The sequence below is a fragment of the Dama dama genome, chromosome 5, assembly GCF_033118175.1.
Source record: "Dama dama isolate Ldn47 chromosome 5, ASM3311817v1, whole genome shotgun sequence".
Classification (NCBI taxonomy): domain Eukaryota; kingdom Metazoa; phylum Chordata; class Mammalia; order Artiodactyla; family Cervidae; genus Dama; species Dama dama.
This window is the reverse complement of record NC_083685.1, coordinates 52,585,124-52,599,392: the sequence shown is the minus strand read 5'-3', so window position 1 is coordinate 52,599,392 and position 14,269 is coordinate 52,585,124. Positions and strand designations below refer to the sequence as shown.

General features: G+C 44.9%; 1 protein-coding gene across 3 annotated transcripts in view; it reads left to right on the top strand.

Moving 5' to 3' along the window:
- MAML3 (mastermind like transcriptional coactivator 3) overlaps window positions 1-14,269 on the top strand; it is a 450,006-nt gene that overhangs the window by 428,339 nt on the left and 7,398 nt on the right. For all 3 annotated transcript variants that reach the window (XM_061142384.1, XM_061142386.1, XM_061142385.1), the window contains exons 3-4: window positions 4,936-5,199; window positions 9,615-9,702. In XM_061142384.1, coding sequence (XP_060998367.1) covers window positions 4,936-5,199; window positions 9,615-9,702 — 352 coding nt within the window. The remainder of the gene's footprint in view (window positions 1-4,935; window positions 5,200-9,614; window positions 9,703-14,269) is intronic.

Genomic DNA, 14,269 nt, shown 5'->3' with positions numbered 1-14,269 from the left:
TAAGATTCTGGGTGGAAGGCAAGGGAGGTCGTTGGGCAGGGGATGGAGTGGAGAACAAGCTAGTAATTAAAACTAAAAATACTGCATCATTTGGCTTCAAGGCATTACATTTCTGGTGACGAAAGCTCAGCCTGCCTTTCTCTAATTGCACACACAGTGTGTGTCCTCCTTAGAAACAGGAGCTGTGGCTTGAAATCCTGAAATTCGACAGACTCTTGCTCATTAAGAACTCTTAGGCTGGAGGTTAAAAGCCACCATGTCAAGTGAAACAGCTAATGGCCTCAGCCAGCTCAATTTGTAAGGGAGTCACTTGGCGTGGCTTCACACTTGGCATACACACCTAAGGCTGGGGCCCTAGCGTCACTCACCCACTGCTGAATGCAGCAGAACTGGTTGGGAAAGGTGTGTCAACCTAGGCTCACCGATGTTTCCTGTGGAAGGAAGCCCTTTAAAAATGCACATAGCCCTCCTGCCTCTCCGGGTTCCATTCGAGTCACTGCAGGGAAATCGGTCTTCAAGTCTTCAGTGAGAAACCTGAAGGCAAAAGCTTCGAGAGGGAATCATTCGGGGAAATACATAATCCTGGGAGGTAATACCAAACTTTCCCTTTGGGAAGGGTTTTTCCCACTGTGCTTTTGAAGTACAGCACCACCCCCAGCCCCATCTGAAAGTAGAGCATTGCTATGAAATCTTTCCTAAGCCGAAATGGCCTGCAGTGAGTAAGCAAACACCTTAGGACACATCTTGCCAAGAGTGTGCAGAATAAATAGAGATAAAACACAGATGCTCACAGAGTTCAAAGCTGTGGCAACTCGCTGCTGAGATGCTGAGTGTAGTTCCTGGGGGAGGGGCTTGGCAGTGCCCCTCTCACAGCTGGGGGTGCCTGCTGTCTCTATAATCACTCCCCGCAAAACAAACTCTGATGATGTTTTAGATTTTCACCTTTTTCTATAAACTCTAAAATCTTCTTCAGATGTCTCCTGGTTAGCAAAACCAGGTACTAGTGTAGGTCTTCTGTAAAAGCTAAGTGGCGCAAAGTGAGCTTTTGAAAAGTGGGTGATACTTATATTTATTTTTGGTCCAGGAAGACAGGGACGAGAAGTGCTGAGATGAATCTACATCCTCACCTTATTTGCCTCTCCCTTTCTTTCTGGGTGGAGAGAAGGCTGGGAAAGCAACTTATCACTACTTACCACTTCTGGGCAAGCTCACCAGGTACTTGCGGGCTGATCTCATAGGACAAGAATATCTCAGAGTGCACAAAGATAAACGGGGCCAGCCCACACCAGACCTCTCATAAAACCAAGCTGAAGAAAACTTGATCTCCCCTTGGGTCTCATTTTCTTTTCCCACTGTCTCCTCCTTATCAAAACTGGAGGTTTCAAATATGCTGAAATACACAGGAAAAAAAAAAAAAGCTGTGTATCTGTATTTTCGCTGATTGGTTAACTGTCTGTTGTGTGAATTCCTTTGTTAAAGTGTTAAGTCAGTTGGCCATTTGTCTCCAAAGGTGGCAAGAAACAGCTTTATCCCACTGGAAGAAAGGGTTTGGAAAACAGGCAACAAGTTTAGGGGGAAAAGAAAAGAGTAAAGTATCTTGACCTCTGCAGGGATTAGTCTTAAAGTAAACTTTTTGGTAGCATAAAGTTCCAGGCATTATTGAATATGCAGTATTTTTATTAACATAAATATTTCATAACTCTCTACCTTTTCATTGTCTATGTACAGAGAAAATACACAAGGACAATAAGTTTTAACTTCAGCAACATCACACTTGCATTTGAAAACTAGAACACAGTGTATTTGTGGGACAAATACTGTATATTTAGTTTACAAGCAATTCTTAGGTTCACTCTTGGCACCACGGACCCATAGTCCAGAAACAAACCTGTGCTTATGGAAAGAATACTGAATGTAGTCTCAGAATCAATGTTTCAGTTCTGTAAATGCTGATTCTTCCATTTACTGACTGTGTGGCCTGGGCCACCACACTAACCAGAGCTTTTTTAAAAATATTTTTAAAAATTTTATATAAGTATAGTTGATTTACATTGTTATGTTTCATTTCTGCTGTACAGTAAAGTGACTTTTGTATATATATATACACACACATTCTTTTCATATTCTTTTCCATTATGGTCTGCCACAGGGTATTATATATAGTTCCCTGTGCTATACAGTAGGACTTTATCCATATATATGTTTATCCATCCTATATATAATAGTTTGCATCTGCTGATCCCAGACGCCCAGTCCCTCCCTCCTCAGCCACTCTCCCCTTGGCAACCACAAGCCTGTTCTCTGTATCTGTAAATCTGTTTTTGTTTCATAAATATATTTATCTATGTCATATTTTAGATTCTACATATAAGTGATAACACATGGTACTTGTCTCTCTCTGCCTGACTTACTTAGTATGATAATCTCTAGCCCCATCCATGCTGCCGCAGGGGCAATATTTCAGTCCTTTTTGTCACTGAGCAGTATTCTATTGCATATATGTGTACCACATCTTTATCCATGCATCTGTCGATTTAAGTTGTTTAGATTTAGGTTGTTTCCATGTCTTGGCTATTGTGAATAGTGCTGCTGTGATCACAGGGTGGCATGGATCTTTTCAATTTACAGTTTTATCTGGGTATATGTCCAGGAGTGGGATGGCTTGATCATATGGCAACTCTATTGTTAGTTAGTTTAGCACTACTAACCCAACCTTCTTGAGCTGTTGTTACCTGGATGAGAGGAGTGGTGGGTCTTTGTTTGTTTTTTTGTTGCTTGTTTTGTTTTATTTGGGTACTAGAGGGAGGGAAGAAGATCCAACACCATTCTATGTTTTGAGAGGAAACTCCCCTCAGGGTTGAGTGTATTGACACTGAAGAGGAAGAAAAGTGAAAAGGGGACAACTATTAAAATCCAGTTTGACTGCATGTTTTTAATTTAGGATGGCTCAAAAGAGGCAGATAAAATTCATGTTGTTCACCAAGCAGGCTTGTTGAATGCATTAATGAAGGAATGCATTAATACTGATGGAAATACCATGGCAAATAGAAGTAATATATAAAATTTGATAACTACTAAACATCCATTTAAGACAGTTTTGTGTCTACATCTTTATAACCTTAATTTCCTTCACCACGTATAACTGAGACTAACAACCAGTAGAAACTGATTTCATAGATTTTACAATGAGGAAGTCTTTCTTAAAAATCCAGTCTAACTGCCTAAAAAAAGTTTGATGTAGATTTATTCACATTTGTCTCTCATGATCTCAGTCTCATAACTGTCCCTCACAAAATGACTGTGTATGTCCTTATCCATGTATTCATGTAATTTGTATACTTCAGACAGCAGCTTCTCTTTGTTCAGATTAATTACTTGAAACTTGAATGAATTAAAGGGAATCTTTCTGCAGAATGATCAGATAATACTTTGCCATTACGAGGTGTGCTTGGTAGAATGAACAGGAAAGGAAGCATCAGGAAACTACATCTTATGGCCACATACCTACTTTTCCCATCAGTTGTTTGTTCCCAAAGGTCTACACTGTTGGGTTGTTGCTTTACCTCTGAGCACAGTCTCGGAGGAGTCGCCTGGGCTCTGTATGAGGAGTTCCCTATCTCCTGTTCCTTAAGGACTGGTCCTTAAAAGTTGACATCCTTTGATGGACTGACATAATTATTGAATCTAGAGACCCAGTTCAACCCCCAGCATTTAAATTATCTCAGACACCTGAGACTCAATTCTGTTTTTAAAGATGTTAAGAGATTCGGTATCTTTGGTCAGTGTGAAGTGAAGTGAAGTCACTGTCGTGTCCGACTGTTTGCGACCACGGACTGTAGCCTACCAGGCTCCTCCGTCCATGGGATTTTCCAGGCAAGAGAGACTGGAGTGGGTTGCCATTGGTCAGTGTAACACATTCCTAATTCTTCCCATCAACAATTCTCACTAGCAGGATTTGATTGTTTTTTTTGTTTTGTTTTGTTTTTTTTTGCATATGTCAGAGCTTTCAAATGTCACAATTAATTAGAATTTCATCAAATAGCAGTTCTGCTGATTAATCAATTCCAGCAGCATTCTATAAATGTCTCTCCTACTAAGTAAGTAGCCCATTTTGGCCAGGCAGGCAGTAAGGATGAAGAGGCAGTCAGGCTGCCTCATATCAGACTGAAAATGAGCCCCACCTGAGGGCTTATTCCCTTTCCTTCGGAGGAACACTGATGGTTAGCTGAAAATGCAATTCTTATTCTTTAGCCAGGGCTTCCGTGGTGACTTAGAGGATAAATCGTCTGCCTGCAATGTAGGAGACCCAGGTTCGATCCCTGGGTCGGGAAGATCCCCTGGAGAAGGAAATGGCAACCCACTCCAGTACTCTTGCCTGGAAAACCCCATGGACGGAGGAGCCTGGTCGGCTACAGTCCATGGGGTCACAAAGAGTCGGACACGACTGAGCGACGACACGTTATTCTTTAGCCAATCCTATCAGAAACAGGGGCTTCCCAGGTGGCCCAGTGGTAAAGAATCCGCCTGCAATGCAGGAGATTTAAGAAACATGGGTCCCATTCCCCAGTTGGGAAGATTCCCTGGAGTAGGAAATGGCAACCCACTCCAGTATTCTTGCCTGGAAAAACCCCATGGACAGAGAGCCTAGGTGACTACAGTCCCTGGGGTCGCAACAATTGACACGACTTAGTGACTAAACAACAACGACATCAGAAACAGACTGGACCTGGCCTCAGATTCCGCGGAGCCATTGCCGGCCCCCTGTAGCCCCTGCAGCCCCACTGTGTTAAGAGATTGGAGGACCGCAGTGTTCTCTTTATGGAAATGTAGGGTGTGCCACTGGGGATCCCATCCCCCTGTGCTTTCGTTCGGATGTGAAGTCACCACATTCACTTCTTTCCTCTCTTCTCTTGCCTTCTCTTCCTGTTCTCCCAGGAGCAGCACCCAGTGGGGCTTCCCCGGACCACGGGCCCCATGCAGTCCTCCGTGCCCCCAGGCTCAGGGGGCATGGTCTCCGGAGCAGGGCCTGCGGGGCCAGGCTTCCTGGGCAGCCAGCCCCAGACAGTCCTCATGAAGCAGATGCTCATTGACCAGCGGGCCCAGCTGATGGAGCAGCAGAAACAACAGTTCCTGCGGGAACAGAGGCAGCAGCAGCAGCAGCAGCAGCAGCAGCAGCAGCAGCAGATTCTCACAGAGCAGGTAACCCATGCCCATGGTGGGCTTCATGCGATTCGCAAACATTTCTGCAGGGCCTGGTGTCTGTGAGCGAGTCTCAGGTCTCGTCCTTCACCCAGAAAGTCACTGGCCAGCACTTCCCGAGACTACAGAAGAGCCTGAAGAATTTAGACCTTTCCATTAGTTAGGTTTTTTTCTTAGAATGAATTGGTTTGTTCTGAAAAGACAGGCTTCAGCCGTGCATTTGAAGACCCCCTTGCCAGAGACCTGTCTTCAAGTCTGGCTTTTTGCTTCTGGCTTCTGGTACCGGGGGTCTGTGGAATCAGCATGGGGGTGGTGGGGGTAGAAGGGAGCTGGCTTACATTCTTCATAAATTCTGATATTCCCAGCGGGAAGAAAAAATAAAATAATTCAGAGAACTTTGTTTCTTGGAGGAAAGAGTCAGAAGGGGGGATTGAGAAGAATTCTCACAGCGTTGGTCATGAACAATGGAACGGGAACAATTGCAGAATAATAGGGCCCACAGAACTACTTGGAAACCTGAACTCCGGGTCACAGAAAGGGTGCAAACTTGAGAAAAATTCCCAGCAGCTTTGAAAACAGCTCAGGAAATCTTTGAGTTAAAGGCCTAACACAGAGAAAGCTTTACCTGAGGCGTGTTTGACCACCGTTGACACATAATTCCTCCGGCTTTGAAAGGAAGCCTTGCTGTGGGCTGCTCCTCTGAGTGTCAGTGTCTTGTTTTTTAAGAGGCCCTTGCCTTATTTCATGTTATCCTGAGAGAAGCCTGAGGTCTTCCATCTAGGCCGTCCCTAGATGGCTCCAGTGGGGGGTCTGACCCATGCATCTTGCCCTTCTGTTATAGCAGCCGTGTAAGGCTCAAGGGCCACAGTTACCCTTCTAGAATGTTCCTAATAGGATCTGAATTTTGGACATTTATCAACCATCCTCCACCCCACCCTTTCTATACAAGATGCTGTGTAGGACCAGAGGCACGTTGAGGTCCTTAGTGACCAAGAGCAGCGCTCAAAGTAACACCAGTCATCTCCCCGCAAACAAAAATTGCACAGTTCACTTAGCTTCCCTTTTTCGCTTTTGTTCTTGAACAGCTGTGTAATTATCTCCCTTTTTACCGAGGTCAGTCAGCCGCCTGGCAGCTCTTGTACAAACAAACCTCTGTCCCTCTCACCCTGCATAAGGTGTGTGACAAGGAACCGCACTCATGTCTCTCCGACAGTGATAAATGGGGCTCCCGAGGGGAACACGGGGAAGCTGGGCTTTGCAAATCCTCCCCTAGCCAAGCCTAGGAAGTGTCCGATGTGCCTGGTCCTTTAAGTGATTGTCTTGGATGGGTGTGCTATGACCATGGCACAAAGGGGGGTCGGGGTAACCAGGCCAGATTTGGCTGTGCCAGTTCAGGGGTGTCCCTGCTCAGTGAGACCAGCCAAGCCCAGGGATGAGGAAGGAGGTGGAAGGAAGGAAGGAGAACCGCCAAGGATGGTGCCCACAGACCACGGGGCCAGAGAGTGCGGGACCCTTCAGAACCCGGGACGCAGAAGACAGACACAGGGCTCCTCAGAAAAGCTGGGGAATGGGAAACGGCAAGGAAAAAAAATGAAGAGAGCGTGTAGTTCCTTAATGACTGTGTGTGCCAAGAACTGAAGAGGGGCCAGGAAAAGAACAGTTTACTCTGGGCCACATCTTTTGCTTGTGATATGATTCTGGAAAAAAACCGCTTCACTTCTCTCATCTGCCGAATAGATTTTCCTATTTCCCAGCTTTGTTCCCGATGTTCTCCTGAGGCACGTGTGTAAAATCCTTAGGAAACATCACCAGGTGGGGCTCTGTCACATGACCCTGGTGTCACGGAGTGTGATGTCAGCTGCAGCCACAGGTGCCAGCCGTCCGGTGGGACCGGCCAGAACTGGGGCAGAGGGATGGAGCATGCCACCTGCCCCTGGGGACAGTGCTTATCAATGCAGCTCCCTGGGGATCTACACTCTTGAGGATGAATGTGGCCATATCAACGCCAAGCTGATTTTCTTGGTCCCTGCAGCAGCAGAGAAAGTATCCTAACGTTTTCAATTTTGCCAACAGCGTACTGGGAACACATGGGTTTCCCCGAAAGGACATGGGAGGGAAAACAGAAAGACTGGGGACCTGGCATATCTTTGGGAACATTCAGATGGTTCTCAGTGGACTTAGAAATCAGAACAGAGCAAGTAGAAACCAGGTGTGAATTCACATTTGATGCATTTTTCTCAGCGCACAGAGCGTGTCAGCTGCCATCCGTTCACTAAGGTTCAGTGGATCCTGGAATTTTAGATCTGAAAGAAATGTTAATCATGAAGTCTCTTTATTTTACACATGAGGAAAACTGAGGCAGGGGAGCTGACATGATTTTTTTTTAGAGATCACAGAGCTAGCGAGAGCCAGAGGCTAGACTGGCACCTTGGAGCCCCTGATTCCTGACCCACAGCCCACCACCCCAGACTCCTTCAGGGTTTATACCCATTTGTAGGTGGGACACTAAAATTCTTAGATAATATGGGAAGTTTGGCTTCAGAGAAGCTTTTAAATGCTCAGCTTACTTTCAATAATGTTCTTAGATTGCTGCCTAAAAGATTAGCATGGTTTCTTGTCTATGCTGTGTCTACACAATTAATTCATTTCAACAGCAAAACACCATGGTAGGCCCTACAGGATAGGGTGAACAGAGGCCGTTCTTTTCTTCAGTTGCCAGAGTGCTGGCTGGCCTTGTCAACAAAAAGAGAAAAAAGGAAAAAAAGAAAGAAAGAAAAAGAAAATTATAGAGCTGCCCAGGAACAAAAACAAGAGAAAAAAAATAGAAATAAACACATGTGTTAAGAAGTGGTCAATGTGTGTTATTTTTATAATGAACACTCTGAAAAGCAGAACCCTGGTTATTTGTTTTTCTAGCCCTTGCAGATGAAAGGTGCTTAATGAATATTCCACAGCTGCAGAGGAGGTTAAAGGACACCCCGAAGGTCACCCAGCTACTTGACATTAGACCCAGAATGAAAATCCCTTTCTTTGCTCTTTCCACCTGATTCTTATTTTCTCTCCCTTTTCACATTCAGCATGATAATGATACATAGTAGCCTCCCCAGTATATTGATAACAGCACCGGCAGTGCAGAAGCCCAGAGACTGGAAGAAGAAAAACTAAAACACAGGTCTCATGGTTCCTGGTGTATGTGGAATCCCACGCGGTTCCCTCAAGGCAATAGATGCTGTATTTTTGACTCGTGGAGATGTATTTTGCAGGCAGTGTGACACCCTGGGACTGAAATGAGGCTTTTTTAAAATAATCCCTGAGAATTCCATCTTCCTATACCCGAAGCATCTATTTTAGGTCATGAAAAATTAGTTGCTTGTCTGTCTGAGTTCTGTCCCCACGACACTGAGAAAGGCATGCAGCTGATACTGAAAAAGCAAAGTCAGAACTGCCTCCCTGGGCTTCCTGGTGGCTCAGGGGTAAAGACTCTGCCTGCCAATGAGGGAGACATGGGTTTGATCCCTGGTCTGGGAAGACCCACATGCCATGGAGCAACTAAGCCCGTGCATTACGACCATTGGACCTGTGCCCTAGAGCCCAGGAACCACAATTCATGTGCCCGTGTGCTGCAGCTGTTGAAGCCCTCTTGGCCGAGAGCCCGCGCTCTGCAACAAGAGAAACTGCTGCCATGAGGAGCCTGCTCACCGAAACTAGAGAAAAGCCAGTGCAGCAACAGCAACCAAGCACCACCAAAAATAAGTAAAATTATTTTTTTAAAAAACTGCCTCGGTGACTACACATCCCTGTTAAACCAGCAAGACCACATGGCAGACATGCCACAGAGGTTCACCAAGGATGTTGGTGGAAGAGGTGGCTCTGACAGCCAAAAATCGGAAACACCCTAGATAGCCATCCCTTGCAGCACAGATAAAGCCGCGGAGGTATGTTCTTTGGGGGGGAATACTACTCAACAGTGAGGACGAACCATCCACATTGCAGGCATCAACCTGGATGAAGCTCGAAAATGCAACAAATGCAAAAAGACAGACACAAAAGCCAGACTTAAATACCATGTCTAAACCCACTTCTATGAAGTACAGAAGCTGACGTAACTAATATAGAGTTGGGTTGGGGGTGCTCCCCAGGGGTCAGGGGGAGGGTAGTGATGTGGAAGGGACAGGAGGGGCTCCTGGCAACATTTGTGTCTTGATCCAGAGGCTGGTTCCCAAAAGTGTGTCCATTTGGGAATATCCCTCACACTGTATACGGGTGCTGCACGCCTGGGTGCTTACCTATATGTGTGCTATTCTTCAATACAACGTTTAGTTTGTAAAAGCCGCCTTCCTCGGGACGGCTGGGGTATTTAAGTGCACGGTCGCTCCCGTCTCACCTCCTGGCCCTCCTTGTCCTTGTCGTTGCAGCAGCTGCAGCAGCCGCACTTACCCCGGCAGCACCCGCAGCAGCAGCAGCGGAATCCGTACCCAGTGCAGCAGGTCGCCCAGTTTCAAGGTGAGGCCGGCGCACGCCTCTGCCGTTGTATTCCTTCCAGCGGGGAAGTTAAAGTGAATGTCACCCGGTAACAGTGCCTTCGGAGCTGTGTTTGGTGTCCGAGTAATAGTGAAAATAGTTAAGACCTGATGTACCAACCAGTCAGAATACCAGGCATTAACCTTTCAGCCACTGGGCCCCAGAGACGTCCTGGTGGGCCCAGGGTGGGGTCATGGTGATTTTGGGGCTAGGACCGGAGCAGCTATTCTTTATCAAAGTACAGAAGTATCTCAATATTTTAACAACCAGGGCTTCCCTGGTGGCTCAGATGGTAAAGAATCTGTCTGTAGTGCAAGAGATCCAGGTTCAGTTCCTGGATTGGGAAGATCCCCTGGAGTATGAAATGGCAGCCCACTCCAGTATTCTTACCTGGAGAATCCCATGGACAGAGGAGCCTGGAGGGCTACAGACCATGGGGTCGCAAAGTGTTGGACACAACTGAGAGACAAACTTTGACTTTCCAAAGACATCCAGGTGCCTGTTGACCCAGTAGCAGCCTTGTTGGTATCTAGATCACATCTCACTGACCACAGTGGGGAAAATCCTATGTCACGTTTTTCTTACTAATCCTAGCAGGTCTGCTGACCAAAGCCCTAACTTCCAGCAACTGCAGTGGAGGAATCTAGCCTTGAGCAACCACTAATCTCTGAACATAGAAGACAAACAGGGACTTGAGCTTGATTGGACGGCCTTGATCCTGCTGCCCTTTGCACAAATCCTGAAGCATGGCCCCAGGAGGGATGGCGGCACTGTCCGGGGTTGCCGTTCCTCTGTAGATTGCTGTTGTTCGGTCGCTAAGTCCTGTCTGACTCTCTGCAACCCCATGAATTGCAGCACGCCAGGCTTCCCAGTCCTTCACCATCTACGGGGGTTTGATCAAACTCATATCCATAGAGTCAGTGATGCTATGTAATCTTCTCATCCTCTGTTACCTCCTTCTCTTCCTGCCTTCAATCTTTCCCAGCATCAGGATCTTTTCTAATGAGTTGTCAGCTCTTTGAAACAGGTGGCCAAAGTATTGGAGCTTCAGCTTCAGCATCAGTCCTTCCAATGAATATCCAGGGTTGATTTCCTTTAGGATGGACTGATTTGATCTCTTTGCTGTCTAAGGGACTCTTAAGCATGTTCTCCAGCACCACAGACTGGTTGCCTCAAATATCAATCCTTTCTATCTCCAACAGAGGGAACCCCTCTTTGTCTTATATGATGGTGGAGGATGAGTCTGAGGACCCTCCCCAGTCTCATCCATAGGAGTTTCCAGGGGGCCACAGGAGTCATGAAGCAGCAGAAATCCTAATTCCTGTCCTCTATCCTCCTGGAGGACCTAGATCAATGCATCCTCACTTCTCAAATGTTACCTCTCAGTTTGACAATCTGCCAGAAGCCAGGAAGTCCCTTGCACAGAAGTATGCATATATAGTAAATAAATACAAACTTTATGGATCACTTCACAAGAGCTACCCTTTTCCATAGACTGTGGGTGAAAAATTTATGATCTGGGGTAGCATTTTTCATTCTTCGGGTTGCAACACCAAGTAGTTTGTGTCCAACTCTTTGTGACCCCATGGACTGTAGCCCACCCAGGCTCCTCTGTCCATGGGGATTCTCCAGGCAAGAATACTGGAGTCAGTTGTCATGCGCTCCTCCAGGGGATCTTACCAACCCAGGGATCAAACCCAGGTCTCCTGCATTGCAGGTGGATTCTTTACCCTCTGAGCCAACAGGAAAGCCTATTGAAGATAATTTAGTGGGCCACAACTAGCATTTTTAAAATGAAATAATAGGAAAAAAAGATCAAAGTGTATCAGCAGCCTTTGTTTCTGTCCCGAGCCCACGTGTTTGAGTGCTGTGAGTTGTGGTTCAGAGTCTGAAAGCCGCTGGTGTTCACAGCCAGATCTTCCTGAGGATAGCCTGTGGACCCCCTGGGGCTTGAGCAGCTACCACCCTTAAATCTGTGGGGCAGTTATATCACTTCAGATCCTTCTGGGCCCCACACAGGGAAGGACAAAGGGAATTGGGCTGTCCATGAAAGTTCTGTGTAGTAAATTAGTGCCAGTATTCTTTGAAGAATTCTATTTCTCACTTGGCCATGGGTGCGGAAGAGTGGGAAATAGTTACCGTTCCAGGCATGGTTTTCATTGCATACACCAAGCCCTCCTTTTATACCTGTAGTTCTCAGACTTGAGCCTGCATCAGATCACCAGCAGAACTGGTTCAAAACATAAATGGCCCCCTCTCACTCCCAGAGTCTCTGATTCAGGAGATCAGGAGCCAGATCTGTATTTGCATCTGTAACAAGTTCCCCAGAGATGCTGCTGCTGCTGCTTCTGGCCCAGGGGCCACACTTTGGGAACTGGTGCTTTATATTATGAACTAATTGAAACCATTAAATCTGATAAACCTGGCACCATGTCCTTTGAGTTTTCTAGATTCATACTCATTATTTTTTAGAATAAAAAGACCCACCAAAATTTAATAACTCCTCTATGAGTTATTCTAGATGGCTTGGCTCCAATTTAAAAGTTCAACTCTGAACTTTTCTAAAGCCCCAAATTACAGGCAGTCCACCTAAAAATTTCATACACTTAAGCTGAACAACCAGTTATATTTGAGGGTTCCTGAGCTGATTGATATGATTTTTTTTTTTTACTCTTTTCAGTATTTTCACAACATCCTAGATAGCATAATGTTATGTACCCGAGAAAATAGCAAATTGATAGATAAGAAATTTTGTCATTGGACAGAGGTTCTGTTCAAATTAACTTGTCTGAGACCTACAGGTCTGCCCACCACTATACTTTTCAAAGGTTTTAAAGATGATCTTTCGCTTACTGAGTTCTGTGCCTCTGGGCAGTGTTACATGCCTACGGGGAAGTGCTTATTTTTTATAACTATAAACTTCCTGTGAGTGAAAATAAAACATAGATCCTTTTAGGGAAAAAATTGCATGTTACTGTCTCTTTTTGAATATGGAAATTTTTCTTTGACATTGTGATATTAACCGATAGACAAGAAAATTAATTTGACTATAATGTCTCGTGGTAACACCTATTTTAGACAAAAATTTGAAGAAAGTATGTTGTTTGACACATGCAGTAATCTTATTCACAAAATTATCCCAGACAAAACCTAATCCTTCAACTTATTAATTCTAAAGATACAACAAAAATATCCAGAATACAAAAGTCCTTTCATCTGTTTCCAGCAGCCTGTTTATGTAATTTGGGTCTGTTCAATCAATGAGTCAGCAATATTTTTCCCTTAAATTTTTTTACAAGCAACCCAATCACCCATTTCACCCCAGTTGATCAGACTGGCTGTGCAGTTGATACAAATTTAGTCATTAAGGTCACAAGACTTCATAACAAGATCACAAGCTGCAATATATGCTACCATCTAGTGTTTAATTAGGAACTTTTTAATATCTTTATTATATCTAAATCCACTTTAGCTATCATTAAGCTCAAAACAAAAGATTGAAATGCTTCTAGGGATCTCCCACAGATCTTTCTGGTTTCTTCACAGTAACCATTTCATTTTTCAATGCAGCCTGATACTGACCTCAAGCCACAAAAACTTAAGTCATAACCAAATTTCCCATAATTTTCTTTCTTGAAAGAAAATATGGAGACATGGTTGCTGCCCAGAAACCAATAACCCCATCAGAAAGACAAGAAACACACTTCTCTTATCTGCCACGGTGCCAGGATTAACAAGGTTACACACTATTCTCATCTGATTTCTCATCCCACTCCCAAGAATGATCAAATTTGCTTATAATATTGATTGGCTCCCATGCTGCACCTTTTTTAAATGTCCAGGAAAAAACTATTTTTCTTTTTTCCATAGACTTCATCCTTAGCAGAGAGACAGAAAAGTCTATTTTCGTGCACCTCCTAGCCCTTGAACGTTGACTGGGCTTCTGGAGGTGACATTTTTTATTCTCTTGGCTGGTTTAGAAATTTCCTGGAAACGTGTAAAGAAGGACTCACTCAAACGTCAAATAGAGTTGAATGACTGGACGTTGGTACTCTGGTCAGCTTCTAAGCAGCATCATTGAAACTGCCTTAGTGGTCATTGCTGATTTGAAGGTGTGGCCTTTGCATCAGTGCATCAAGTTCATTGCCAGGTAACAAGTAGGAGGATGACTTCTTTCTCTAATTCAGGAAGCTGGCCAGTTCGCACTGACATGTTATGATTCAGAGAATCTGGAGCATGTGGAAATCTACAGAGGGGATCCAAACAATGTCCCATCTGTCAAAATAGCTTCTTAGCCGAAGCAGGGGCCTTTAACCCCTCAAATCCTGCTCAAATCTTCAGGGAAATTAGTCTAATGGTCTTTATTGATAGTATTCTCTACTGAGCCGTATTCCACATCACAAATAGGATGTGCAAAGTGAGCCGCCATTTCTTCTTAATTTAGCTTGGGAGGTGAATTTCCTCTCACCTCCAAAAGGTGCTATCTTATTGGTTGAGGATCATATAAAGAAGTGGTGGTTTAGTCGCTAAGTCATGTCCGACTCTTTCA